Source organism: Rhinatrema bivittatum, chromosome 16 (genome assembly GCF_901001135.1).
Source record: "Rhinatrema bivittatum chromosome 16, aRhiBiv1.1, whole genome shotgun sequence".
In the NCBI taxonomy this organism is placed as follows: Eukaryota; Metazoa; Chordata; class Amphibia; order Gymnophiona; family Rhinatrematidae; genus Rhinatrema; species Rhinatrema bivittatum.
Window position 1 is genome coordinate 35,680,728 of NC_042630.1, and position 27,383 is coordinate 35,708,110.

General features: G+C 45.7%; 1 protein-coding gene across 2 annotated transcripts in view; it reads left to right on the forward strand.

Moving 5' to 3' along the window:
• The window catches only part of SLAMF1 (signaling lymphocytic activation molecule family member 1), a 33,200-nt gene extending 8,480 nt beyond the window's left edge, over positions 1 to 24,720 (forward strand). The window contains exons 2-7 of one of the 2 annotated variants that reach the window (XM_029580589.1): positions 5,741 to 6,085; positions 8,258 to 8,533; positions 17,143 to 17,256; positions 18,440 to 18,493; positions 21,292 to 21,359; positions 23,532 to 24,720. In XM_029580589.1, coding sequence (XP_029436449.1) covers positions 5,741 to 6,085; positions 8,258 to 8,533; positions 17,143 to 17,256; positions 18,440 to 18,493; positions 21,292 to 21,359; positions 23,532 to 23,711 — 1,037 coding nt within the window. In that variant the 3' untranslated portion in view covers positions 23,712 to 24,720. The remainder of the gene's footprint in view (positions 1 to 5,740; positions 6,086 to 8,257; positions 8,534 to 17,142; positions 17,257 to 18,439; positions 18,494 to 21,291; positions 21,360 to 23,531) is intronic. The other variant, XM_029580590.1, reaches the window with a different exon arrangement.
• Positions 24,721 to 27,383: the final 2,663 nt, after the last annotated feature.

Below are 27,383 nucleotides of genomic sequence, written 5' to 3' on the forward strand. Positions count from 1 at the left end.
GGTCCGGGGGTGGCAGCGAGATCCGGGGAGCCAGCAGCGGCAGCATGTTCGATCGCGCAGGCAGGTAGGTGGCAAAGTAAAGATGGCCGCCTGCACGGGAAAATCGTGCAATTGGCCGCTGAAGACGTGACGTCACGACGTTTGGCGTCACGGGGTGTGACGTCACGTCTTCAGCGGCCAATTGCACGATTTTCCCGTGCTGGCGGCCATCTTTACTTTGCCACCTACCTGCCTGCGCGATCGAACATGCTGCCGCTGCTGGCTCCCCGGATCTCGCTGCCACCCCCGGACCCCGCTGCTGCCTACCCGCCGCTCCCAGATCCTGCTGCCGCCCCCCCCGCTGCCGCCCCCCCCCCCCCCGCTGCCGCTGCCCCGGACCCCCCGGACCCCGCTGCTGCCTACCCGCCGCTCCCGGATCCTGCTGCCGCCCCCCCCCCCCGCTGCCGACCCGCCCGTGCGATTTTGGCGCTCATCCAGGCAGGGGAGGGAGGGAGGAAGGGAGAAGGGACTACCGGATGCCGCTGATGGCTGCCCGCCGCCCACCGGCCGCCTGGACCCACGGCCCTCCGACAGGTATTTAAAATTGTTTTATTTTTTTATATAACACACAGGTTTTTTGTTTTTTACACTTTTTACACTTAATAGCAGGCCCGAGCCTTGCTACTTTTTCGTTTGTTTTTTTTTGCCCTGGTCCCGTCCGGTCTCCTGCAGCCCCGTCCGGTCCGGACGGGGCTGCAGGAGACCGGACGGGACCAGGGCGGGTAAGCAATGTTTTTACCCTACACTACACTACACTAACTCCTACTAGGGGGAGGCGGTAAACTAGCAGGTTAAGGCCGCGGCAGAACAGCGGGTTACGGAGGAGATAAAATCAGCGCCCGTTACAGTATCGCAGGGGAATAGCTAATTCCTTCATTATACAGCTTTTTCGTTCATTTACATGCCGGGTGCGGAAAGGGTTATGCGTCTGTTTTCAGAAGCGATACGGACGCGTGAAACTGGACACTGTATCGCCGAACTGCCTTGCGCGCCCGAATTGTGCGCTACGAGCACGTTACAGACGGGCAATCCTCGAGCGGACGATACTGGATCGAGCTGTAAGTCAATTAAACTGGTGCATATAGCTTGTTGCTTCTTTGTTGTTTCAATGTGACTTGCTGGCTGATGCTTTCACTTTCAGCTGCCCTCGCTAACTTCCTGCCGAGTCAAACCAAACAGTCCTAGTTCAAGGGAAATCAACAGAACTCATCTTCGTAGTTCAAGGGAAATCAACAGAACTCATCTTCCAATTTCATAGAATAAGAACTGCCATACTGAGTCAGACCAAGGGTCCATCATCCGTCATATGCAATTATCATGTTAAAAGTGGGGAACTCTTTTGCAGTTGCTCCGGAGTGAAAACCATGTGTTTCATCTTCATGAAGAACTTTAATTTGGCCGGGTATTCGAATCAGGAACTGGATTTTCTTTGAAAACAATCTGAGTCGAAAATTCTTTTCGTTTTTTGGGGGGGGTTTGGCGTCACCCAACAGAATAATCCGGAAAGAAGGGGACCTTTCGAGCTTCATAAGTCAGTTCCTGGTTTTCCTACAGTGCTTGTAATATCACAGCTCTATGGGCAAAGTTTAATACTTTTGTAACCTCCGCTCTTGGATGTGCAATGTCTTCCTGTTTTGTTCCCAAATGGACGTACTCTCTTTATTTATTTAGGCATTTTATATGCAGTCGTTCCAAAAGATCACAACTGTTTACAAAAGCGACATCCATATTATAGGTCAACACAACATCTAAGACGTTAACTAGAGGGCTAGGATAGCAGTATGTGATACATAATTTCCATTGTAATAGTCTTCATCTATTAGTCAGAGAGGCCTTAGAATTGTTCTGCTAATTCTCCAACTAGCCATACTTCAGGAGAACCTAGTATTCTGCATCTTTCAAGACTTCTGGCAGCCCCATAAATTGTAAATTGTTCCTCTTCTCAAAATCTTTGAGATTTTCACCTTAGTGTCTCGCAGTTTCCTTAATTTGCTTACCTCATGTTTGCCATCTTCTAGACCTGAGACCCAGACGTTTTGTCTCAGCAAGTTTTTTTTGCCCCGAACTCTTTCAACTTTTGGTGTACAGCCTCAGTTTTGCCATATATTTTATCAAATGTGTCTTCTAATATTTTAGTCTCCATCTTTGCTACTTCTGAAACCATTGTCTCACTTACCGAACTTCCCCATCATCTTGCATTCTGCTCAGGCTCGTTTTCTCTTTATCTCTCATTCAGACATTTTTGTCCACATAAGCCTGCCTTTTGTTTTCCCACAGCTATCCATGTATCTTGGGTAGGCTCTCCCGTTAAGAGATATTGAGCTTGATATTCAAAGGGGTTTGTCCGGATAAATTTTAGTTATTCGGCTAAACCCTGAGGTTTGACTATCTGATCCCCTTAATTGGATAAATTTTAACTGGCTAAGCCATTAACCAAGTAAAATTTATCTGGATAAATAGGTGGGTCCCGGAGTGGACTTAACTTAGACCCAGAACGCTCTCAATAAATTAGCGTGGGGGTAGCTTGCTTATTGCAGCAGTTACTACCCTAAACCAATTAAGCCTGATACTTCGCTTCAACGGCAGGGAGAAATGTGGAAAAGAGGATTTACATTCAGACAGCATCCAACAAGGCATTGATCTGTGCAGTCAAGGTAAACAAGCATTGGAGTAACTTGCTTTATGCGGTGGTTACTACCCTTAACCATTAAGCCTTATGTTCACCTTTAGTGCAACTCCAACATTACTCTCTGCATCAATGGCAGGGGGTGGCAGGAAATTTGAATCAAACAGTTACCAACAAGGGCCCTGAATTTGGTGATCGGTGAAACAGCTAAGTATGGGAAAATAAGAGTGGGAGCTTGCTGGGCAGACTGGATGGGCCAATTGGTCTTTTTCTGCCGTCATTTCTATGTTTCTATAAGGTGCCACCCACTTCTGTCATTTTTGCTACACCAGAATAACACAGCTATCCCTCAGAAGATTTTCACCAATTAACATCTTTTGCTAACTCTGAATATCAGTTATTTGGCTAAGCCTGGACACATCGCAGAGCAGTGTTAAAGTGATCCGTCTACATATTCCCAGGTAACTTTACTTAACTGGCTTATCGGTTATTTACACTTTCGAATAATAGAAGGACTAGGGGGCATTCCATGAAGTTAGCAAGTAGCACATTTAAGACTAAGCGGAGAAAATTCTTTTTCACTCAACCTACAATAAAGCTCTGGAATTTGTTGCCGGAGGATGTAGTTCGTGCTGTTGGGTTCAAGGAAAGTTTGGATGGGTTCTTGGAGAAGTCCATTAATGGCTATTAATCAAGTTTTCTTAGGGAATAGCCACTGCTATTAATTGCATCAGTAACAAGGGATCTTCTTAGTGTTTGGGTACTTGCCAGGTTCTTGTGGCCTGGTTTGGCCTCTGTTGGAAACAGGATGCTGGGCTTGATGGACCTTTGGTCTGACCCAGCAAGGCAATTTCTTATGTTCTTATATTCAAAGGACATAGTCAGTTAAGTTAAAAAAAATAATACATTGAAGAAAAAAGTTTGCAGGCCTTCAGACCCGATCTCCCATCCACCCCCCACCTCACCAAATGCTTGAAAGCTATCTCGGGCATCACGCCCAATCTCTTCTTTTTTCCTCAAGACCCCCAAAAACATAGTCATAAAGGTGCAGGCCTACTGACCTGAGAGCCACCCCAATTCACCCATCACCATGTTTCCACAAAAGATATTTGCCTCCGGTGCAGATACCACACCCAGCTTCCTCCAAGCCTCTAGTGCCTTGGCGGCTTTCAGATTTGTTTTGACAGCAACATTGAAAGCGTAAGTTACCAGCGTTATCAGAATACATTTCATGAATGCGCGTGTATGGATGGAGTTGCAGTTCTTGTTTGTCCCTCCACTGATTGCAATAAAAATATCAGAAACACAAGTCCATGCAAGCAATAGGGCAAAAGCAGGTCAGCATGCACTGCCTCCGTTGTATGCAGATCTGTCTCATGCATATTCGGTGTGGATATCCTGAAAACCAGGCCCGTTTGCGGCTCCTGAGGACCGGAGTTGGCCACCCCTGATCAAAGGGATCTAAGCTGCGGGTTATCGGTGATGGGAAGCGGTTGGCTGACACCATTTTGAAAAAAGCAGCACTGCGCCCTGAATCTTAGGGGGGCGGTCTGGACCATCAGGGCTCTCCAGGTAAGACCTGGGGGGAGGAGGAGGGGAGAGAAGAGATCTGGGGTTTTTTGTGTTAACAAAAAAGGGGCAAGGTTGGGGGGCGGGGAGGCGACAGGCAGGCTTACGCCGGACACACTACACTTCTAAGAATTGTTTTAAATACTTTGTCTCAAGGGAGATGGGGGGGGACGACAGGGGGCTATCTTGTGACCCCTACGGGCTTTTTTTTCACTTCTTGGGCCCTGGGACATGCGTTAGAGTCCCAGTGCTCCCAGGGAAAGCCAGCTGCACCTCGTGAGTCTTTTGGAAAATGCAAAATATAAACACTTTATAAATAAATAAATAAATAGTTAACACGCCATAAAATAAAGTGACCTGCAATTTATGACGCAGGCTGTGTTTAAAATCATGGAATTTGCTAGTAATGAGCTGATTTGCCTTCGACGGCAGTGTTGAGCCAGCTTTCACGGTGGGGGTGAAGATAACACACAGTACGACAATGTGTCACGCGTTCTCTGCACTAGCCATTTACTGGGTGGAAAAACCTTAACGCAGCTTAGCAAATCAGGCCCTCGGTTGGTACCCGAGGCAACGGAGGGCGAAGCGGCTTGCCCAAGGTCACGAGGAGCATCGGCGGGACTTGTGCCCGGTTTCTGAGCGTGCTGCGCACACCACTAAGCTGCTCCTCCGTGCTCGGCCTCCTCCGCTGAGTCACCACCGGGGAGGGAGGATCTGCAGCGCGGTGTAAAATGGTTCTTTCCACCCGCGATCAATGCATTGCAGCCCAACTACCTAGCGGCTCTTATACTGCCAGTTTTAAATGTGGGCTGGCAGTTCAATGCCTCTTCTCTCCCAGTGGCTGTGCACCTAGCATGGCGGTGACACCACCCGTTTAACGCACCACCATAACATGTACTTGGATGGGACTTACAGTAACCTCTGCCTCTCTTGCCAAGGCCCAGAGGCACAAGGTCAATCAGCCCGATGCAACACCGGTGCGCGGAAAACGGGCACGCGTGATTGAGCGCCTGCTTTCCCAACGCCGATGCACCTCTCCGGGACGCCCGATGTAATACTTAAATGGTTTTTCCTTTTTCGTTTCCTTCAACTTGCTAGCGCCACGATACTAAGTCGGAGGAACTACAGAAAAGCAATATGTTCTGCTTTTCTGTAAACTTTTTTTCGGCTCCTCGAGAACGCCTGCTACGGGGCAGGCGTTAAATTTTGAGAGTAAACACCTGTGCGTCTGGCATACGTCATTTTTGCGTAGGTGGGTAATAGCTAATAGCTTCATCAACATGAATTTACATGTGATGAGAGCGACGCGAGTTTTGGACACGCTAACCCCTGTTTTGCTTCTGGGGTTATGGGATGCGCGTCCAATCGCACGGTGAGCTGTGCGCTGCGGCCAGCGCACGGTATTGCATCAGCCTGAACGTTTGATGCAATCCATGACTGACTGCTGCGTTTTGTTACGGTAATAAAGTTTTATTGCAACTCTCTTCAATGTTCTCTTTCCTGTAGGCGTCAACTTTTGTTCTCCTCACGACCTCATCAGGATAAATGGGACCCTGGGAAGATCTTTTCAATTGCTTCTACTAACCGAAAGAGACGCGCAATTCAAATATGACAAGGTTACGCTGAAAAAGCAGTTGGACCAGACAAAGAAGAAAATACTCTTTTCTTACAACAGGTCCAGCAATGAAAGCCCACACTATCAAGGCCGTCTGCAAAACCGCAGCAGGTTCCATCCAGAAAATTTCTCTCTGGAGATCTGGGAGGCCATGAGAGAGGACAGTGGACAGTATGAGTTGATACAGGCTCTCGATGATGACGAAACCACTATCCAGCTGCAGCTGGAAGTGTATGGTAAGAACACATTTAGTTTCAAGCACAAAACTGAGGAAAGATTTGATTTTACTATGAGCAGAGAGATGCGCATAGAGTCCGTTTTTTGCTAGTATTTTCCAGTGTGGCGGGAGCTGCACAGTTTATAAAATACTGCATATTTCTGCTCCAGAAATACATGCAAATATGTCTGACGCAAGAAGACGCACTCTCTCTACCTATTTTCTGAACATAAGTGTGTGTATTTTATGCACAAAATAATTGTGACACTGTGCAAATAAATACCCAAAATCAAACGCCGAGGCAGGTATTTTATAAAGTAGGCATGTATGCCATTTTGAAAATGCTTGCGAGTGTTCTTGAAATCACCAATTCGTCAATGCCTCCACCACTTCTCCCTGAGTTCCCGCTAGGTCACCCAGACCACCCATCCAAAAGCTGCAGACAAGAGACCAGTCCGATTTCTCTTGCGCCAGTCAATTAGCAGGGGTAAAAGCATACAAAAAGTTTAATATACACACATAGATCTCTGACAAAATAGGAACTACCGCATGTACTTCTGAACTCTGCCCGGGACACCCGTAAACTGCCCCCAGTAAAAACTACACATGAAACAGAAAATACGTGCACACTCTCAACGTTTATAAAATAGCATATATATACATAGGTGCATACGTGCTGTTTATGCATGGAACCCCTTTGAGAATTCACTCCTTAGTGAATGCTTCTGAAGGCAATGGCTGATTGACTTATTGCCCAAGGATGTGAAAATTCAGTGTTCACTGGATTTTTATCTTTGTAGTACCAAAGGCTCTTACTAACTTTGCCAGGGAGCTTGCTTTTACAGAAAGCAGCATTACACTGACTCTTCCTATGTCTGTTTTTATTTACTTTATGATCCGCGCCAGACACCTAATGGAGGTAGCCGAATAAAAGTATTTTAAAATAAATAAGTGGTGAAAAATTACAGTGATTGAGCCTGCAGAAAAATGACCCCCCCCCCCCCCCCCCATGATACAGCATTAGGCAGTGGACCCTGGGGTAAAATGACCCATGTGGTGCAGAATTATAGCATGAATCTGAGTAAAATTACCCCTCACACGCAGTATTAGGCGACTTACTCTCAGGAAAGCTGATCCTCATGACACGGCATCACGGTGACTGACTCTAGGCAAAACGACCCCCCCATGATGCAGCGTTACAGTGACCGACTCTAGGGAACAATGACCCTCATGACACGAAGTTACAGTGACTGACTCTAGGGAACAATGACCCTCATGACACGGCGTTACAGTTACCGACTCTAGAGAAAATGACCCCCATGATGCATCATTAATGAGACTGGCTCTGGGAGGAAAATGATCCCTATAATGCAATCTTAAAGATACTGTCTGTGGGGAAAATGACCCCCATGATGCATCATTAATGAGACTGGCTCTGGGAGGAAAATGATCCCTATAATGCAATCTTAAAGATACTGTCTGTGGGGAAAATGACCCCCATGATGCATCATTAATGAGACTGGCTCTGGGAAAAAAATGATCCCTATAATGCAATCTTAAAGATACTGTCTGTGGGGAAAATGACCCCCATGATGCATCATTAATGAGACTGGCTCTGGGAGGAAAATGATCCCTATAATGCAATCTTAAAGATACTGTCTGTGGGGAAAATGACTCCCATGATGCGGTTTCAGGAATGTGGCATGGCACCCATAAGATAAGTTTATGGTGCCTAACTCTGGGGGAAATGATTCCCCCCATGATGCTTCGTTACAGTGACTGATTCTGAAGGAAATTATTCTCATGATGCAGAATTATAGTGACTTGCCCCAGGGGATATAGGACCCACATGATGCAGCTCTATGGTGCCTGGCTCTGGGGAAAATGCACATCAGACGAGTGATCAGCAGAAATGCTGTGGGAAGCTTGCAGGAAAGAATGAATTTAGCGCACCTCAATCACTCCCACATTATGATCAAGTAATTTTGATCAGTGTTTAGCCTTTAACTGAAAAACATTAAGAGTGGAACAAAGGTGTCACCTTGTGATCAGTATATCGGTTTCAATCTCTCTTTTCTTGCTTTTCGCATTGGCGTTTCTGGGTGAGTATTTGCCAAGCCTTAAACTAGAATAATTTATGCTGTTCCTGTCCAGCCAACCCAGCAAACACCGGTCTGTGTCTTTTCTCCAGAGGAGATATCTGTTTCATCCGTCCCTGTTACCAAAATGCTAGAGAACGCAACCTGCACCATGCTGCTGAACTGCACAGTGGAGAAAGGTGACAGCGTGACCTACGCATGGACCGAGAGCCAAGGGAATATCACCTGGCCGCTGGCTCACAACGCCAGCATCCTGATCGTCACCCCGGGGCCCGGAAACGCCTCTGTATCCTACGCCTGCCATGCACGGAACCCCATCAGCCAGAGTTCCCGCTCCTACAGCCCCTGGATGGAGTGCTACCCCTCAGGTAACTGGCCCAGAGGAATGCTACCAGCGCTGCAGGTCCTGCTTCCCTTCTGCAGATTTTTCAATAGTCTGTGGCAAGCATTCAAGATTCTGGGGCAAGTGTTAGTGTTTGTCTCTGAAGGCAACCGTGTCTGACTATTGCCCAGTCACTCATGCAACACATTGCACAGGATGATTTCTTCACCCTGGTAAACTCGAAGTCGCTAATCTGATCCTGGTTTTTGCTCCATTGCATGCATGGAGATGTAGTTCTGATTTCCCTAGGATAAAAAGGAACAACATCTCCATGCATGAAATGGGGGAGTAAAGACCAGGCCTGGATCAGTTCCCTATGGGTTGCCAACTGGCTCCATGTCTTAAGGAACAAGTAATCCAGTCCTGGCTTTACCCCAGTACATTCATAGGGGCTGATGCAATAAAGTCACATAGAAAGCGGGCGCTGAACAGGTTTGGTTTTTAGCAATGAACGGTAGTCACGAAAAGCAACGCCAGGTATATTGGCGTCGGTTTTCCTGGCTTTCCACCGCTAAGGTAAACCGACGCCGATAAACTCGGCGTTGATTTTCATGATGGGTCCAGCTATCAAATTTTTTTTTACTTTTATTTCTTTTATTTTTCATCTTTATTTGATGCGCACAGCTATTAACAGTTAATAGATAAAGGAGATCGGTGTAAAAAGGTGCTTTTATTGAAGCTTGCCCGACTCTGGCCGAGTTTCGCTCTCATAAGAGCTGCCTCAGGGGCTACTAAAGGCAAAATTATAAAATTAAAATCAAGATACACACACAGATATAACATATTGACATGAATGTATGTGAATACATAAAAAAGTAAGTGACGTGCATAAAATACAGTGAAACTGAATAGTGTGCACATATTTTTACAACATACAGAGATGAATTTAAATAATGTGAATAAAATGCACAAAAATAAACGTGTGAAAAATAAATTAAAGGAAACACAACAATAAATAAACAATCTTTTTTTGTGAACAAAAAATATGCCTAATTTATTTGAATTGATTAATAAAGATGTAATTCAAATACCAGTGGTGTATATATATATATATATATATATATATATATATATATGTATGTACTTCATGGCACAAAGAGCGAAACAGCCAGAGTCAGGCAAGCTTCAATAAAGGCACTTACTTGAGGTGAGGTGTAGGTATTAGTGTAGGGGTTAGGGGCCACTTTTCCATTCAAAGTGAGACGTACGAACAGGACAGTCCTCTCTTGTGAAGATTTGATGACCTTCGCAGTGAGGAAACTCACCCAAAGATGAGATTTGTGCAATGTTCTCTCAACCTAGCTTGAGGTTACCCAGGTAGAGGGTCCATATGCAGATATCATAAAGGAACTGGTGGAGGAGGTGAGATTGTTGTTTCTGGTAGACTAGGCATATTTTATAACTTTTTGGTGAGTACACTAGGAAATTATTGGTGTTTCTGATCATTACAGACATTATACAACCATTTTCTATTATAGAAATGGTTAGGTAAGGGGTGCTTTTGGGAGGTTCGGAATGCATTATGGGTATTTCCATTATTTCCTATGCAAAAAATAGTCTTGACGTACAACCAACTTGATTTACAACCAACCCTCTGGAACCAATTGAGTTCATAAGTCAAGGGTCCACTGTACGCTAATCCCCTTATTGCATTAGGGGATTGATTAGCGCCTATTCTACCCGTGTCCGACTGCAGGTTAACAGTGCGCTCGGCTCAGCGCACCGTATTGCATCGGCCCCAGAGATTGTAGCTCTGATTTTTGTAGGGGAAATCAGTGGAGAAAGATTTGAACTCAAGTCCCTGCATGCAATGGAGTAAAATCCCAGGACTGGATTAGCCTGTTTGTCATGACATGGAGCCAGTCAGTAACCCTAGATGACCTGGGTGAGGTGGCAACCTTAATAGTGGAGGTACAGTAGAGCCATCATTAAAATTCCCCGCTCCTCCCCCAAGTGCCCCAGGGTAGGGGGGGTGGCACCCACTGCTGAGCACAGACTCGAGGGTGACAAGACGTCTTTTGTGAGAGGCCGAGTACAAACAGGGAGGTGATTTGTAAGACCAGGGGCTTCCCATGCCTGTCCTGCAGACCTCACGGCTAGTTGGGTTTTTCGCATATCCACGACGATTATGCACGAGACTGATTTACATATATTGGAGACCAAATGTATGCAAACTGATCTTGTGCATATGCACCATGGATCTCCTGAAAACCTGATCGGCTTGGGATGCCTGGCGTACGACCATTTTTTTTTAAATTTAAACTTAACGCTGCCTGTTGTTTTTATTTTATTGCACTTTGCATTCACTTGTGCAGGCGAGACAGGTGGGTTTCTGTTACTGGAAGCAGCTGCTCGCGTGCATGTGGCCTCCCTTTCCCTCCATTGCACCTTGTGGCCCCGCCTCTCCTCCCTCACCGCACCCCCGGCCCAGAATGAAAAAAAACCCAAAACAAAAACCCACGCTTTTTTTAGAGTGGCCTGTGCGTTTCCTGGCAGCTGTTGATGTTCCAAACTGCCTTGCAGGCAGCTCTTTGCTGCAAAACTGCATCCCCTCTTAGCAACTCCCCAGGGGTCCCGTCTCCCCCTCATTTAATACCCCCTCTCAGTTCACCCAATCCAGTCAGTGCAGTGATGCTCCTCGGACAAGGACCACGCACCAAGGCTGCTGCCCAGGCCCTGCAACCATCAGGTGTGGCCACTGCACAATGACTGCCACTCCTCTCCCCAGGGGCTGTGAACGCTGTCCCCGTAGCACCTCCAGCCCTGGCCGATCCGAGGAGCGGGAGACCGGAGGCGGGAATGGAACCTGGGTCCCCGTATGGCAATGTGTGGCGATAACAGCGAGACACCCGGCCGCTGGATGAACTGGCTCCTCGGGCAGTAAGGGAAGAGAGGGGCTGGCAGCAGGAGCAGCTGAGGGGGTATAGTCCACTTCAGTTATCACAGCCACAAAGTTGCGGTCACCCAGCAGCTTAAATCTGCAACTCCCATGATGCACTGGTGCCCTGCCCCCTCAGAAGGTGCACTGGCACTCCCCGGGCCTGGAGAGCCTGGTAGTCGCCTGTTTCATCTGCCCCTTTCTATGGTCCTGCACCTGGGCAGGTCCAATGTCCTCAGGTTTAAACGCCTCTCTCTGTCTCTCACTTCAGCTCACCTCCTCAATCCAGCCTGCACTGTCCCCCTGTCCCTGCCTTTCTGCCTCCCTCCTCTTCCAGTCCACCACCTCCTTCGTCCCATCCTCCACTCGCTGATGCAGGGATTTACTCAGGCTCCATGCCAGACGATGGCAGCTCCTCTACCACTGCAGAGACCTCCATTCTCTCTTCCCCTCTCTGCTGCACCTTCCCCTCCTTTCCTCCTCTACTGTGCTCCTTCCCCATTCTCCTTTCAATTCCGTCTCTCTGCTGCACTTCCTCAGTTCTTCTCTCCTCATCCTCTTTTTTCATCCTCTCTGCTATGCTCTCCAGTCTTCCCCTTTCCTCCTTTTTTGCTGCTCTCCCTCCCCCTCTTCTCTCTGCTTTCTCCCTTCTCCTCTTTGTTTTCGCTGGCCTCCCCCCTTCTGCATGCCAGCAGCTGTAAGCCGAGTACCTGGCTGCTATGCTCAGGGCAAAAAGTGCTCAGGTAAGCCCCAAGTCAGTATGAGGTCCATGTTCAGTCACTGTCCGGATAGCAAAGTTAGCCGGATAAACGTATCCGGCTAACTTTGGGAGTATATTCAATAGTGCCTTGTATATGGAGCCTCAGAGTGGCTTCAGCAAAGCCAGGCTCAGGACAGCATTAGCCTGTTACATGGCCCCGCCCCTGAGGATCCGTATTGGTCCTCGGGGGCTTAAAAGGAATTGGTGGGAACACTGCAGTATTCTGGCAACTTGAGAGTCAGAGGCTAAATTGAGCTGTTGGACACGGAGAGCACCATGTATCTATTCCTGTAAGTAGAAGTGTATTGTGAAGTTTGTCTAACTGTATCAAGTACATAGAAGATAGATGTAACTGGACTAAGAGACCCAGAATGGATCTTGGATTACTTAATCCTCTTTAGTTCTACCCTGCAGAACTGTAAGTCCGATTGTTGTTTTTATTTTGCATAAATGCTTGTGGATAAAACAATGCACGTGTTTGGAACAGACGTTGCCTCCTATATTGTAAGGAAATCTATGAGCAGAGTGAAATCAATCAGTTGTAGGAAGCAGGCAATTTGCACTGCCAGTTAATCCCTCATTAGTGAGAGAGAGAATTCCCAGAACCACCTCCCTAGGCAAATGCACAGATTGCACTCTCGGTTGCCCCGGCCCTGGGCTTTGCCCCACTGCATGAATGGAGATGGAGTTTCTCTTTTTCTTAGGACTACACTAGGGTGATCAGATGGTTGTAGGTCATCAGGCACATGCTGATGCAGTCCTGGTTTCTCTCTTAGAGAATGCATTAGGACTGGCTGCAACTGCTGTTCACATAGTATTTTCTCAGAGTCTGCTTAATTAATTCTTTAAACCGAGCTCTGGAATGAATTTTCCCAAGAAATGCATTATTGTATACTGGGGCAAACTGTATGGGCCCATTGGTCTCTCGCTGCTGTCATCTACTACTTTATTTAAAAACTTTTCTATACCATTTCTAAGTTAAATACCATCGCAACGGTTTACATGTAGGCACATACTTAATGTAGGTAAAAGTGTACAATAGTACATTCTAACAGGTGCCGTTAAAGGTTCGGTTACAATATATCATTAGACATAAGTCATTTAGCGAGGTAGTTCATAACCAATTGTACCAAGGTACTTACACGGGTAGTTTTATCACACATAGTATTATAGTTATGCTTATTGTGGTATAGAGTAGAGATGTGAATCGTGTGACAGATCGTTTTAACGATCAGATTCGGCTGGGGGGGGGGAATCTGATCGTTAAGATATGTGAATTGGAATCATTTCCTATTCCAATTCACATCGCTAATTTTTTTTTGCACCGCTAAAAAAAAAACAATCCACCTGACCCTTTAAATCGACCCCACCCTCCCGACCCCCCCAAAACCTTTTAAAATATACCTGGTGGTCCAGGGGGGCCTCGGGGAGAGATTTCCCGTTCCCAGGCATTTAAAGGGTCGGGTGGGTTTTTTTTTTTTTAGCGGCGTGGGCCTCCCTAAAACAAAAGGGTCGGGAGGGTCGATTTAAAGGGTAGGGTGGGGTTTTTTTTTTTTTATCGGGCCATCGGCGCCATTTTAATTAGTGGCAGCCAAAATGGCGCCGATGGCCCGAGAGCAGGAGATCGCGCCGGGACCCCCCCCCCCCCCCCCACTGGACCACCAGTAATTTAACATTTTGGGGGGGTTCGGGAGGGTGGGGGAGGGTAAGGAATTTGTTTTAAAGGGTCGGGGTGGGTTTAGGGGTTGTTTTGGTGTGCCGGTTTTCCCGCCCTCCCCCAAATAATTCCCGTGCCCTATTTAACGATACAATACAAATGCCCCTGACGATAAATTGGGGGCATTTGTATTGTATCGTGCACACTTACGATTTAGAACGATTTTAAAATTATCTGACGATAATTTTAATAGTTCAAAAACGATTCACATCCCTAGTGTAGAGTTCATAGACTAATCTACTATAAAGTCCTAAGTACTGTGTGTCTGTGCCTTTCTGTCTTTTCTCTCGTCTCATTGTAAAATGCTTGTTTAAACAGCCATGTTTTAAAGCTTTTCTTAAATGTCTTGAGATCACTTTGCAGTCTGATCTCTGGAAGCATTGTGTTCCAGATTATGGGTCCTGCTAGTGATAGGGCTCTCTCTCTCACTTGGGTCAGTCTTGCTGTTTTAACTGATGGAATGGTTAGGAGGGCTTTATTTGCTGATCGGAGGTTCCTGTGTGGAGTGTGTACCCGTAATGCTGTGTTCAACCAATCTGATTTCTCATCAAAAATTAGTTTGTGAATGATACATAGGGTTTTGTATTTAATTCTGTGTTGAATTGGTAGCCAATGTAACTCAGCTAGGGTTTCAGTTATGTGGTCCCTCCTTCTTTTTCTGGTTAGTATTCTAGCTGCTGTGTTCTGAAGTATTTGCAGTGATCTTAATGTCATATTAGGTAGTCCTAGCATAAGGGCATTGCAGTAGTCTGTGCTGGAGAAAATGAGTGCCTGTAGTATTGTTCGGAAGTCATTTTGTGTTAGTAGTGGTTTAAGTTTTCTGAGTACCATGAGCTTTGCATAACCTTCCTTTACTTTTAGTGATATGTGTTGTTTCAGACTGATTTCAGGGTCTATAATTATTTTGAGTTTCTTGGCAAATCCAGGACCGGATCACTCACTCTCGACTGATCTTGGTGAGGTGCCAGCCCTAAATGCGCCTTAAAAACCTCCTGTGGCCATATCTGTGCCAAGGACTGGTGTGTTCAGGGTCCCAAGAACAGTAAAGGTTGCATTTAGAGCAAGGGTGGTCATCTCTGGTCCTTAAGAGCCACAGACAGGCCAGGTTTTTAGGATATCTACAATGACTATTCATGAGCTAGATCTGCATGCAATGGAGGCAGTGCATGCAGATCTAGCTCATGCATATTCATTGTGGGAATCCTGAAAACCAGACTTGTTTGTAACTCGTGAGGGGCAGGACTTGGCCACCCCTGACTTAGAATATTGTCCAGTAATTAAACTCATTAGTATGCAAATATATTCTCTTGACCCCACAGCCAATTAGGTTTTCAGAATAGCAATGAATGAGTTAAATTTGCATACACTGAAGACATAGTATATGCAAATGTATCTCATGCATATTTGCTGCATGGATCCTGGCTGGGGCTCAATAGGACACATTTGGGATTGGAGGTGGGGGAGAAAGAGAGACCAGAAAGGGGCAGTTAGTACCTGCAATTCAAAGCAGTGGGGATACTGGGCCGACCAAATGGCACAATGACCAGGGTTTTGCCCTCTACACGGAGGATTCTGTGCCCCCAGGTTGGCTCGGGGCGGCCATGTCGTGGACTGTGGGGCGAGGAAAAGGAATCTCGCCCATTGCTCAACTGAGACTTAAATCCATGGTGGACGGATTCTGCAGGGACCTGCACAGATTGCGGCCCCTAGCTGAGGACTGGCCCTGCAATGGCTGAGCTGAGGGGGGTGGGGGAGCGCTTAAGAAATAGGGGGAAAACCCCCAGAACGCTGTGAATGAAGGCAGCGTTGCCTTGCTAAGTTGAATCTAATGTAAACTGTGCAGGTTTCTAGAGGATAAAGAGAGCAGTGGGTGCGATGATATCAGGACACGCACGGGAAAAGAGCCGACCCGGTGATTCAGAGCCAAATTTTGGGAGGATGAGAAACAGGAAGGCCCCCCCTCCCCCCGCCAAATTTTGCAGAATCTGCTACAAACAGAAGGGATATTTTTTTGGTCTTCCTCTGGATTCCCCCTCTGGATTCCCTCTGGATTCCCCCTCCCCTGTTAGCGTACCCGGGACCTCTCCAGGTTTGTCCCGGAGTCTGCGAGTTGGAGGCCTGACTACACCCTGCTGGCAGAGAGCCCAGGACCCGCCTGCCCCTGTGGTCATTCTGATAAATGCCGCTGGTGCAGCCCTTGCAAGGGAGGGCAAGGAGACACCTCACTCCCCACCTCCACTGCCGTTCCTGTGTAACTAGGACACCTTGCCAATCCAGAAGCTTCACTCAACAAAAAGAAGTGTAAGGCAAGCAAATAACTTGTCCTGTGCTGCCTTCAGCCGTCACTAGGTGGCAACGTTGGTAATGGCATTTTTAACCGATCATGAGCAGATTCTCTGGAGTCTAAAGCTTTGAGCTTTTCTGAGGAATTTCCTGAAAACCCCGTGGTGAGAAAAGGTATCAATACGATGAGGGCTTCCTGTGGAAACAACTGCATGTGAAACATGCTTGAGATTGCTGGAGAGCATAAGGTTTTTCTTTTTTTTTTTTTTGGAATTCTGAAATTTACTGAACTAAATATTGTAAGGACTTGTTTCTAGAATTTGTAAGGGGTAAATGATTACAAATACAGCATAGTTCAGCAGCGATGTATGTACAAAATAGAAGAAAAGTAGAAAAACTTTTTTTTTCCCCGAGAAACCATTTTTATTTAAAAAACATTTTTTTTATTTATTTGTTTTTTTTTAATAATCAGTTTACATATAACTTAATGGTGCAGGAATGGTGCAGGAAGCCAAGCATTTCCTTTTGTTTGGTACAGGAACAACCAGTAACGTGAAGGAATAACAGTAACGAATAAAAAACAATAATAATAATATTAGTAATAAACAATAAATAACATTTTGTTATAGGGTGAATCTGTAACAGTAACATGGGTAACAATAGCTTAACCACTCTGGATAAATTGGTTATTGGTGCAGTGAAGAATTTTTCCATATGAAAGACATAACTAATATTTTTGATAATGTTACCTCTTCTTGTTTGGCTACTAGTCAAATAAAAACTGAGCCAGCTGGTTACCCTAACTCTGGAGATGGTGATCTTGGAGCACAGGTCTGGGGAGATTTCTGTTCTGTTGAATAGATGTTGCTGAATTGTGCTGGATCGTTACATTAATTTAAGCTGTTTAGTCTTGTTCGTTTAAATCATTCTTTTCGTTTTCTTTTCGTATATAAACAGCTTCGTCCAGTGCAGCTGTATCCAGGGTCTTGATTGCTGCTGTCCTGAGCAGTATCATTGGATTCATCATCATCACTGGTTTTCTATACTGTGTATACAGACATAGACACAATGGTAGGTTATCAATGTAAAGCCTTTGGGTCTGATGCAGACCTTTAACGGGGGAGGGATGTCAGAATTTCCTTTGCTGGATAGGGTCAGTAGGTGTATAGCTGCCAGCGCATGTGATTGGGCAGGTTTTTCAGGCAATGCCATGCACATGGGGTGAGCTAAACTGCTGACACACAAGCCCAGAATGAATTTCCCAGGGGAAAAATTCCCCCAGGTTCAGCACTGCCCATGACCAACTCGATTCATGTTCTTTTCTAAGGAAAAGCCCATTCCTCCCTCCGTTTGCAAAGTGGGAACTCTAAATCTATTACTGCATCGAGGGCAAAATCAGGACTGGCTGAACTTACCCCATTCTGACCTGGAACGACTCACAGTGATTCCCAAACCTGACCTGTTGACCCCCACAGCTAGCCAGGCTTTCAGAAGATCCAGAATGAATATGCAGGAGATACATTTGCATGCACTGGGGACCCAGTATACCAGTATATACAAATTAGTCCACATATTTGTTGTAGATAGCCTGAAAACTTGACTGGGTGTGGGGTCATCAGGTCAGATTTGGAAACTGCTGCCCTATCAGCTGATCCAGTGTATCCCAATCCTGTCCTGGAGCCACCTTTAGCAGGTCAGGTTTTCACGCTATCCAGCATGAGTATGGAGGAGATAAATTTGCATATACTGGAGAATAGGCACCTCAGCATGGGGTAAACCAAACAGGCTAATCCAGATCTGGTTTCCCCCTCCCCTCCAGTTTCCTATGAAAAGGAGAAACTACATTTCCATGCATGCACTGGGGCAAACCAGGGCTGGATCATCCTGTTCCATTGACCTGGGTGAAATGGCAACTCTACTGGAGACCTAGTGCATGAAAATCTATCTTATGTATATTCTTTGCGGAGATAGACGTTAGGGCAGTGTGCCTCATTCAATTCTCCCAACCGGCCTTTTTAGTGTTAGTGGACAAGGGATTTTGTAAAAGTTGACCACACCTACTCGAGTTTGCTACCAAAACGTGCTCTGAACCAGCTCTTCTCAGTCTGATTTTTCTGCAACTAATACATTTTTTCAAAAAATGTTCACTATGTTGCAGTCCTAAACAACCATCCTCCCTTGTCATTTCTTTGGGTTTTTTTGCATTGCTTCTTGGGTTTAAAAAGTTTATTGTTGTTTGTTTTTTTTCCCAAAGCGAAGACTGGCTTCTGTTTAAACAAGGACCCATGTCCAGAAAGCACATATCGAGGTAAGCCATGCAAATTCACATCCCAAGTAGTGATCAATTGTAATTTATGGTCACTCCTAGGTACCTAGGGAGGAAATGATTAAAGTGACAGGACCTTGTAGCTCTTTTAACATTGGCTATAAGGTGATTAACCTCTAAATAAAAAATATATATATATGCAACATGGCATTAGACTCCATCAGTTGGTCCCATAAATGGTATCTTGGCCTGCAGAGCTTCTGGTTTCCTCCAGGACCAATATGGCTACTGGATCTGTGTTCTAAATAACAAATAAACTGACAGGGTTACCATGTTAATGAGCGCTTAGGTGGTGAGCCTCCACTTAAATACCTTCTCTGTACATACAGACTCAGAATCTGAAAGTATAAGAGGCATTTCCCATAAGAATTTAAGATATACCATACTGGGTCAGACCAAGGGTCCATCAAGCCCAGCATCCTGTTTCCAACAGTGGCCAATCCAAGTCACAAGTATCTGGCAAGGACCCAAACATTGCTTATTAATAGCAGTTTACGGATTTTTCCTCTAGGAACTTATCCAAACCTTTTTTAATCCCAGTTACACTACCTGCTATAACCACATCCTCTGGCAATGAATTCCAGAGCTTAACTATGCGCTAAGCAAAAAAGAATTTTCTTTGATTTGTTTTAAATGAGCTACTTGCTAACTTCATGGAGTACCCCCATGGTCCTATTATCTAAGAGAGTAAATAATCGATTTACATTAACTTGTCCAAATCCTTTCATGATTTTGTAGACTTCTGTCATATCCCCCCCTCCCCTCCGACATCTCTTCTTTAAACTGAACAGCCATAACTTCCCTAGCCTTTCTTCATAGGGCAGCCGTTCCATGCCCCTTATCATTCTGGTCGCCCTTCTCTGCACTGTCTCTAGTGCAACCATATCTTTTTTGAGTTGCAGCGACCAGAATTGCACACAGTACTCGAGATGCGGTCTCACAATGAAGCAATACAGAGGCATTATGACATTCATCATTTTATTTGCCATTCCCTTCCTAATAATTCCTGTTTGCTTTTTTGATTGAAATCATCGGCTCAGTGTGCTTTAGCAATGTATTATCCACTATGATGCCTAGATCTCTTTCCTGGGTGGTAACTCCTAAGATAGAACCTAACACTGTGTAACTACAGCAAGGGTTATTTTTCCCTAAATGCATAATTTTGCATTTGTCCACATTAAATTTCATCTGCCATTTGGAAGCCCAATCTTCCAATCTTGCAAGGTCCTCCTGCAATTTTATCACAATCCACTTGTGATTTAACTACTCTGCATAATTTTGTGTCATTCACAAATTTGATAACCTCACTCGTCATATTCCTTTCCAGATCATTTATATATATATATTAAAAAGCACCAGTCCAAGTACAGATCCCTGAGGCACTCCACTGTTTATTATTTTCCACTGTGAAAACTGACCATTTAATCCTACTCTCTGTTTCCTGTCTTTTAAGCAGCTAACAATCTACAAAAGGACATCGCCTCCTATTCCACAATTTTTTAGTTTTCGAAGAAGCCTCTCATGTGGGACTTTGTCACATGCTTTTTGAAAATCCATATACACCACATTTACCAGTTCAGCTTTGTCCACATGTTTATTCACTCCTTCAAAATAATGTAGGAGATTGAGAGGCAGGACTTCCCTTGAGTAAATCCATGTTGACTGTGTCCCATCAAACCATGTCTATCTAAATGTTTTGTGATTTTATTCTTTATAACAGTTTCCACGATTTTTTCAGCACTGAAGTCAGGCTCACTGGTCTATAGTTTCCCGGAACACCCCTGGATCCCTTTTTAAATATTGGGGTTACATTGGCAATTTTCCAGTCTTCAGGTACAATGGATGATTTTAATGATAATGATTTTAATTGAAATAGGTCTGAAATTATTACTATTATTTTTTTTTAGTTCTTTCAGAACCCCCAGGTGCATACCATCTGGTCCAGGTGTCAATCGGGCCTACCACATCTTCCAGGTTCACCGTGATTTGATTCAGTTCATCTGAATCATCGCCCATGAAAACCTTTTCCGGAATGGGTATCTCTCCAACATCCTCTTCCGTAAACACCGAAGCAAAGAAAATGTTTAATCTTTTGGCTATGGCCTTATCTTCTCTAAGTGCCCATTTAACACCTTGATTATCTAATGGGTCAACTGACTCCCTCACAGGCTTTCTGCTTTGGATAGATTTTAAAAAGTTTTTATTGTGAGTTTTTGCCTCTGCGGCCAACTTAATTTCAAATTCTTTCTTCGCCTGTCTTATCAATGTCTTACATTTAACTTGCCAACGCTTATGCATTATCCTGTTTTCTTCTGTTGGATCCTTCTTCCAATTTTTGAATGCAGATCTTTTGGCTAAAATAGCCTCTTTCACCTCCCCTTTTAACCATGCCGGTAATCGTTTTGCCTTCTTTCCACCTGTCTGGTTCCCAGTGGATTTTGCAATCTCACAAGCTCAGAAATATGCATGCAGCCACCCCTGGAGTGGGTGGCCAACCAGCACGTTTCTGGGGACTGGACTTCATGAAAACGTTCAAAGGGACGAAGGGGTTTTTTTTTTTCTCTTTTTTTTATTATCGAGCTGCATTTAGGTAAACTAAGGTGCAGCGAGATAAAATGATTGAGGTCAGAGGGTCTGGGGCAGAGCCGGGGATTAGATCAGAGGATCAGGGAGGTAAAATGACTTGCCCAAGGGTCGGACAGAGTCAATGTATGGCAGAAACAACATTATTTAATCTTTTCATATAAATGATGACAAAATGCGTTTTGTTTTTTTTTAAGCAGGTAGAGCTGAGGTTGTCAACGAACCCATGATCCACACAATTTATTCTACAGTTCAAAAGCCAGTGGTAAGCTAGAATTATTCTTCCTTTCTCATCCTTGATTTCCTAAGGTCTGACAAAGGGGTATGGGCTTGGCCCAGGGTTACAGGCAGAACCCGGCTGGGAGGCCCGAGACCAGGCTGAGGGCGGTATGTGGGAAGGGGGGGGGGGGGGGGCGCCGGGTTAAACTGTGTCCCTGGGAGAGAGGTCTTCCTCGGACGATGCAGCCGGCCTGGGAAGCGACCCTCCCCCCCCCCCCACTCCCATCCCACCGACGACGCTTCTGCGTGCGCGGGAGCTCACTGCTTGCCTTCTGCCGCTACGGCGGTGGCAGGGCCTGCTGGCATCACCCCGGCCTGGTGGTGCCTGAGTCTTGCCTACTCCAGGAAGGGAGATGGGGACCACCAAATTTTGCAGAGGATCTTGCTTTCACAATTTTTGGGTGGAATCTTTTCCTCTCTGTTTCAGAAAATAAAATGCTTGGGTATAGGATGCACTATTTCAAATTTGTGCAAAGCAGGACAGCCCTTTTCATTGCCTAGTTCAAAAAGTTGACCCTAGACGTCTAGGGGAAAGTGATTACGTTTCTGAAATTGTCTGGGTCCCCCCCTTGGCCTTGTTTTCCCAAACGTTCAGTTAATCTTATGCCCTCTCTCCACCCCCTTCTCTCTCTTGGTGTGTGGGGCTTAATTTTGGGGGGATCCAGTTTTAAAATGGCAGCCGGCACCACGCCTCACGTGCTTCCAGACTTTAAAGGGACAGCGCAAGAACATCAGTAACAGAGACTTATAGGGATGCCATTAAGTAGTGACTGTCTGCCCATGAGGGCAAGGGGGAGGAACAAGGCATCAAAACACAAAGTGGCATATTAAGATATCTTGTAGCCAAAGAACAAATTCAAAGAAAAAAAAAGTTGTGCTGTAAAAACAAATAGAAAAATAATAACATGGTTTAAAATTACTTATAATTGGATAGATAATACAGATAGCAAAGGCAATTTAAATAAAATAGCCAATATCAATTTAAAATAAATGTTATATAAATACATAAAAACAACAAATACCTTAAAAATCCACCTGACATGGCCATGTTTCAGCACAACTGCCTGCTTCAGGGGTGTCAACTCCCATCTACTGGTGTACAATTATATAGACCAAACCAAACGCAGCCTCCAGCAGTGCAGAAAACCAATTTTAAATAAGCAGAATGCAAGCTCATAGACAGCCTGGAACCCAAGGAGCCTAACCCAAGGAGAAAAGGAAACGAATCTGTGTCCATACATCAAAAAGGAAAACAAAACCAAATCACATAGAATTAACTAATTAACAGCAATGCACAGGTACAACAGCAGGATTGCACTGTCTGTGCTTGATGCTGAAAGGGAGGCTGTCGCAGGAAACACACTTGATTAATGGAAGTGAGACTCCTGAAGCAGGCAGCGAGGCTGAAACGTGGCCTGGCCGGGCGGGTGCTTTTTCCGCAGAGGAAACGCACTTGATTAATGGGAAGTGACCTTCCCTGAAGCAGGCAGCCAGGCTGGGCAGGTGGTTTTTGAGATTGCAGATTTTTCTTATCTGCATAGTGTTTGTGTGCATGTTATTTGGGTTGTTTTTTTTAATTTATATAACATTTTTTATTAAATTGGGTGCAGATATTTAATTAATCAATTAGTCAGATTAATTACCAGCCTTTTTGAATGAGAATTTCACCCAAGGCGGGGATACAACATTTTAGACAAGCATTGTACAGTTAGACCTCTGTCGTCTGGGTGTTTATCCCAGTTTAAGTATTTTTTATCCAGTTACTATTTTCCTATTTGTTGTTTGCTCTTTTTCCCCCTCTGGTACCGTGGTTGGTTTGCCTCTTTAGCTCATTTAGGCAGCCAGAGACCTCAGGAGGTTGCACTGGATAGATAACATCATAACCCTAAATCTCATGACAATACAATTCTTTTGGCCACTGGACTTCAGTATCCCCTCAAGAAAAAAGGAGTAAGGGTTTCCCCTAGAGATCTGAGTGTTACAACTCTTACTGTTTTTATCTGGAGGTAGCTCCAGGATCCAAGCTGGGAGATAGTTTGAGGACTCTTAGCTAATAATTTTGACACAAATGTCTTGTTGCTTTATCAATTGCCCGACTTATCTCAGGGGCCCGTAACATTTTGAACCTATGGAATGTTTTTTCTTTTCCCATTTATAGCAAGCAAATAAGATTCCCCAGGCCGCCGAGAACCCCGAGTCCCTGACGGTGTACGAACAGGCATGGTCTCATCAGGCATCGTCCACTGCTGTTTCTAGAGCACACCAGCCTCCTCATGGCAACGGCAGACCGGGCGGCACCGGCCCAAAGGAAAGCCCATCGGGTGGGCCAGCCACGTAAGCGCACGCAGCCGGCTGCCACGCGAGACACGTTCTGTCCCCCTCTGCCCAGTGGAAGGATCCTCCCCTCCTCACTTTAGTCCAATGGTCCCTTACGCCACTCCTTGAGGGATCCTCACAGCAAATCTGGTTGTCAAGGTCTCCACCCCGAACATGCCCGAGACAATTGGCGTGAGCTGCCTCCACTGTATGCAAATGCATCTCCTGCATGGTGGAGGTCCTGAAAACCAGACTCTTCCAGGGAGCGGACTGGGGACCACTGCTTTAGGGGCTATCATGCAGACTCTGGATTCTTACTTCCCCCTCCCCACAGATTTATTTTTATTTATTTAACACTTTTTTATACCGACCTTCATAGTAATAACCATATCGGATCGGTTTACATTTAACAAGAGCATAACTGAAGCACCAACTAAAGTAATTAAACAATAGAGATGAATAAGGCAAAGTTACATTCAACAAGGAGTAAAGAACTTGGAAGCTTAAATAGCTGGAAAGAAGATGAGCCATGGAGTCTGATTCTGGTGCCAGGCTGTCCCTGCTGACCTAATGGGTGACACAATGACAGCGCCAATGACCAAGCAGGAGATGAAGCTCTCTGTCTTTCAACAGATCAAACAGCAAAATGGTGATACGGACTTGTTGCAGGCTCTGGAAACTTGCCACCACATGCAGTGCCGATTTTCTAAAGGAAAAAAGGAGTGGGTCGTGGCCACATTCTTTGCCAGTGGCCACTGAGACGACTTTCTTACTTCCCTTTCATAGAAACTGTGAAACAAACCTTCTGTACCATAACAGCACTAACTGCCCAGACTCAAACAGCAACAACCAGACCTGCAAAAAGGCAGCGCAGAAAATATTACACCGGGCCCTAGAGTACCATTACATCTCCAACTAGAAAAAACTGAACAAGCTGGACGGCTGCAGATCCCTAGAGAGAAACTACACGCTAACAGAATCCTTCACCTCAGTCACGCACAGAGAACACAAATCAATCCTCACTAACTACAGAATGAACGGCAAAAAACTTTAAATAGAAACATGCAGACAAAAACTGAATAGGAAATTCCAAGAAGTCAGTCCTAGGTCTCCTCCTTTTCACGTCTCGCCTACCTGCCAGCTTTCCAGCTCCGTCTCACCAATCTCCAGCTCCCCTGTTCCTCCTCACCATCCTCATCTGCTTTCCTCTGCCTCTCATTCCCTCACCGGCGTCAGTTCATTCCCTGCTACTAATCCCCTCCCCTGCCTCCATCCCTTCGCTCCTATCCCCTTATCTAGCCCTTCCATTCTCCCTCTAATCTCCTCCCCATTTCTACCATCTATCACCCCGTCACAGACCTGTCCCACCCACTGCACAGCTCTCTCTCCCCTTCCACTGCCTCTCCACCCCTCCAGATTCATCACATCATCTCTCATCCTCTCCCCACCTCAACTTCTTGCTCATCTAACACTCCCGCATCCAGCTGCCAGGTCCCTGCTCAATCTCTCAATCCCTGCACTCCTCCTGTCCCCGAGTCACCAGTCTCTCACCCAGTCCCCGTCAATCTCTAAATCCCTGTTCTTCCACACCATCCCCATCTATTTTCCAGTCGAGCTGCAGGTGATGTTCTCCTGCCAGACCGTGGAGGGGGGGAGGCAAGGGAGTTGGATCTGCGCCAGCATTAACGGTTATGCTCCATAACTGGGGTAGTAAAGAGGGGGGTTGGGGGAAACCATTTTGGGAGGGGTGGCACTTGCTACTCTTTTGCCCCCTTTTCCTTACAGGAATGGCATGGACATAATTAAAAAAAAAAACCCAACTTCCTTTGTAGGCTGTGCGCACGGAAAAGCTCGTGTGTGCAATGCAAAGCACGTTTAGTTATCATAAATGGTGTTTTCCGTAGATAGCAGGATGAATTAGCCATGTTGGTCCGGTGACGTCATTGACGGCGCTCTCACAGACGTTGATACAGGAAGCAAAGCTTCGAACGCTGTGGCGTCTGCAGGGCTCTGCCCGCACGTAGCGTGTAATCAGTCTCCTCAGAGGTATTGTTAAGCTGAAAAAAACGGCCGTGACGTTACTAGGATGGTTAGACAAGACCTGTCCAGGGAAGAGGGAGGGTAGGCATGGCTAATTCATTCTGCTATCTATGGAAAACACCATTTACGGTAAGCAAACTTGCTTTTTTCGTCGATAAGCAGGCTGAATTAGCCATGCTGTATGGGAGTCCCCATGCTCCGGAAAAAGCAAAAAAGGGGAACTGATGGACAGGGATGAGTTCTCCAGTTCATACACCATCCCTGTGGTGCAATGCGGAGCATCGCACTTTTTTTCTTTACCCTGATTTCTCAATGGACATGTCTGTATTCCCCACGCCGTGCCACAACACTGCATGTCCTAGTCTGTCAGATGCTGCCAGTTGATCTAGGCATTAGTGAGAGGTAAAGGTATGGATAGATGACCAGGTAGCCGACTTGCAAATGTCCTCTGTCGGTACATCTCAGAGATGAGCAGTGGAGGATGCCGGAGCACGCATTTGGTGCGCTTTGACAGGACCCTGTAGCGTAGCGCGGGCAGACTCGTAGCAGAAGCGAATGCGGTTTGTAATCCAATTGGAGATTGTCCTCTTGGAGACTGCTACATCCAGTGAATTCGGATTAAAGGAAACGAATAGCTGTGAGGAGCGGCGGGGAGGTTGAGTCTTTTGTTTGGGATAAGCTAGACATCTTTTGCAGTCCAGAGGGTGCAGCAATGCTTCTCTTATGTGTTTTTGGGGAAAAAGATAGGTAGGGAAATAGCTTGGTTGATGGGAAAAGCTGAGACCACTTTTAGGAGGAATTTGGGGTGTGTTCTGAGCACCACCTTGTGTACTGGGGCTTGAAGTTCACGTACTTGATGAATCGAGGTGATAGGTACCAGGACTTTCCAAGTAAGGTACTGCAAGTGGGGCAGCTCGAAAGGAGCCTTCATGAGCATAGAGAGGACCCGGTTCAAATCCCAAGAGATACTAATTGAAGCACGAGGAAGAAACTTAACGAGAGAGAGAATGCAAGAATCAATATAACGTACCAATTAAAATGTGAAATATTTTATTTTGTCGTCTGTATGCCTTACCTATGTCCCAGATCTTTCGTCAAATATATATTGGAACATTTCTTTTCAGAGATGTTAATGGCTGTGATGAATACTACTTCTGTAACCTGTCATTGTGTGTGAATTTATAGCTATGATTGTTACTTTTGTAAACCATTGTGATCTGTACATGGAATGTTGGTATATAAAATATCTAAATAAATAAGAGACTATTTTTGTTCCAGATGGTATTAGGAAAGCAGTTTCCATTCTTGTTGGAAGGTGTCTTTCACCTACAGAGAGTTTGAGGAGTGAAGCCAGGGGCGGATTGGCCTATCGGGGGATCGGGCATTCTCCGGTGGGCCGATCGCTCCAGTCACCGTGGTCTGCCGTGCGCGGCTGTGACAGAGCCACGCTCGGCAGACCACGTGACGGGTCCCGGGCCAGTCCCACATCGTGAGTCCGTCGCTAAGTGAAGCATTTAGAATCACAGAAACGTGACAGCAGAAAGAGGGCATGGCCCATCCAGTCTTCCTATCTGTCCAATTGAGCATTACAGTACTCTTCAATTCACTAGAGATCCCCCATATTCATCCCCTGCTTTCTTGAATTCACATACTG